This window comes from Cnephaeus nilssonii, assembly GCF_951640355.1.
Source record: "Cnephaeus nilssonii genome assembly, chromosome: 6".
NCBI classification, from domain to species: Eukaryota; Metazoa; Chordata; class Mammalia; order Chiroptera; family Vespertilionidae; genus Cnephaeus; species Cnephaeus nilssonii.
The window spans coordinates 52,067,952-52,070,558 of record NC_137077.1 but is presented as its reverse complement, the minus strand read 5'-3'; the positions used below and the strand labels follow the sequence as shown (position 1 = coordinate 52,070,558).

The 2,607-nt window shown below is 44.4% G+C and overlaps 1 protein-coding gene across 1 annotated transcript; it reads right to left on the bottom strand.

The window, feature by feature from the left end:
• Positions 1-667: 667 nt before the first annotated feature.
• LOC307100830 (olfactory receptor 9K2-like) lies at positions 668-1,609 on the bottom strand (the record flags this gene model as incomplete). The annotated part of the gene is made up of 1 exon (XM_079773443.1): positions 668-1,609. One exon carries the CDS (start codon positions 1,607-1,609, stop codon positions 668-670), a length of 942 nt encoding a protein of 313 aa, XP_079629569.1.
• Between the last annotated feature and the right edge of the window lie 998 nt (positions 1,610-2,607).

Genomic DNA, 2,607 nt, shown 5'->3' with positions numbered 1-2,607 from the left:
AAACTGGGTTTGATCCCTGGTCACAACACATACCTAGGTTGTGGGTTCAATCCCCGTCAGAGCATCTACAAGAGACAATCAATCGATATTTCTCTCACATCAATGTTTCTCTCTCTCTTTCTCAAATTGGTAAACATATCCTCAGGTGAGGATTTTAAAAAAAGACCACTGGTCATTTTACCTTTCCATTTTCTCTTCATGATATACACATGCTTTCACATCTTTGGCATGACATCAAAAACAAAACACAACATTAGCATTTATATTGAGTGTCATTTGCATATGAACCAGTTGGGTCACACAGTTTCCAAGTTGATAATTATACATAGTATTTTCTCAATCTAAATTTTACTTAGGCATACAGAAAAGAGAAACACCAAAATTCCATACTTCCCCATTTACATATTATATTATTAATGAGAAATATATAACTCTTTATAAAATGCAGCAGATTTTTATGGGTATCCGGAACTTACAGATCTAACATTGCCTTGAGGAAAACTCGATAAGGCATTTGGAGCATTTTTTATAGGATATTACTAATATCATTTAATAAAACATTTAAGATTTTAAAAAAAATAAACCTGAGCTTTAAATGCCTAAATCTAAAAGATCTGGAAGAAAAAGTCAAAGGATGCAAGAAATAATCAACTGAGCAGAAAGAGATTTAGAGTAAAACGGTTTTCTTCCATAGGACTTTTTTCACGGCATTTTTAACATCCTTATTCCTTAGAGAGTAGATTAAGGGGTTCAGCATAGGTGTGAACAAAATATAACACACTGAAGCAACTTTACGAAGTTCGGGATTGTTTGGAGGTGTGAGATAGACAAAGGAGACAGTCCCGTAGAGCAAACTTACAACCCCCAGGTGAGAGCTGCAAGTTGAGAAGGCTTTCTTTCTCCCTTCGCTGGAGCGGATCTTCAAGACAGTGCTTACGATATACATGTAAGAGACTACAATAACAACTATTGTGGGCAAAATAATGATGACAGCTAAACTAAGGGACACCATCTTATTCATAAAGATATTAGAACAGGAGATCTTCTCAATTGGGTTTGAATCACAGTAGAAGTGATCAATGACTCGGGAGGCACAGAAAGACATTGAGAATGTCACACTAATTTGAAGGATGGCACTGACCCAGCCACAGAGATAGGAACCAGCCAGCAACTGTATACAGAGGCTTCTTGACATGCGGACAGTATAGAGAAGTGGATTGCAGATGGCAATGAAACGGTCATAGGCCATGGCTGCCAGGACAAAGGCCTCTGTTACCATGAAAAGTGCATAAAGAAACATCTGAGCCACACAACCTGCAAAAGATATGGTCTTTTTCTGAGATAGGATGTTGATCATGGCTTTGGGTACAATGACAGTGCAGTAGGAGAGATCGATGACAGAGAGATTGCCTAGGAAGAAATACATTGGTGTGTTCAGCCGGGGATCAGTCACAATGATGCCAATCATGCTAAGGTTTCCCAGAAGGACCATCCCATAAACAATCAGGAATAGTAGGAAGAGAAGACTGTGGAACTCTGGATGGACCCTGATGCCTACAAGAATGAAGTCAGTCACTTCTGAGTAGTTGTCTCCTCTCTTGTCACCCATGGCAAATTTCTGCTCAAAGGTATAATAGAAAGTCAACAAATAAAGTTTCCACTCTTGCTCTATGATCACAATGCTTCATGTTAAAAAATACTTTATAGTTTACACTAGGGGCCCAGTGCATGAATTTGTGAACCTTGAAAGGAACTGTGGCCCACGGGGCTGTGGTAGGCACAGGGGTGGGTCTCGGCCCATCCTTCGTGCCCCCGCACGGCCCCTCCCACCGTGGCCCCCTGGTGCCCTGTCTGCCAGCAGCCCCACTCCCACTGCCACCACTCCCACGCACAGATGGCACCGGCCCCGCTCATACCCACTGACAGCATGGAGCGATTGGGGCCAGCGCCAGCAGTGGGTGTGAGCGGGGCTGGCGCCAGCAGTGGGTGTGAGCGGAGGCTGCTGCCCCAATTGCCCCTCAGGAGCAGGGGGAGGTGGAGAAGCCCTGAGGGACGATCGGGCCGGCAGCTGCCACTCACACCTGCTGATGGTGCTGAGAGATCGGGGCTGGCGCTGGGCACTGGCAGCGGGTGCGAGTGCCAGGCAGGACCATGGCACGCAGGAGCAAAGAATTTTCAGTAACCACCAGAGGCTCGCCCCAATGACAGTGAATGGTGCCCAACCTTGGTCTGGTACCCCGGCTCACCTGCTCCACCATCCTGCTGTGGCAGATGCCCGCCATGGTCCTCACTCTGCTACCTGCCGCCAATGCCCACCATGTGCTGCGCACGCCCCTTTGTGGTCAGCGCATGTCATAGCGACCGTCTGTGAGGTTGTTCAGTTGTTCCACCATTTGATCTATTTGCATATTAGCCTTTTATTATATAAGATAATGCTTTTATATTCATTATCTCCATTAAGTTTCTACACATGAACAAAGTAAATGAGACATGCTTTGACTTGCATAAGGCAGCACAACTAGTTAAAAAGGAATTTGGACTCAAGGTGAAACATTTTGTATTTAAGTCTAGTGTTGATTTCAACACAACATAGTCTGATATTGCTTT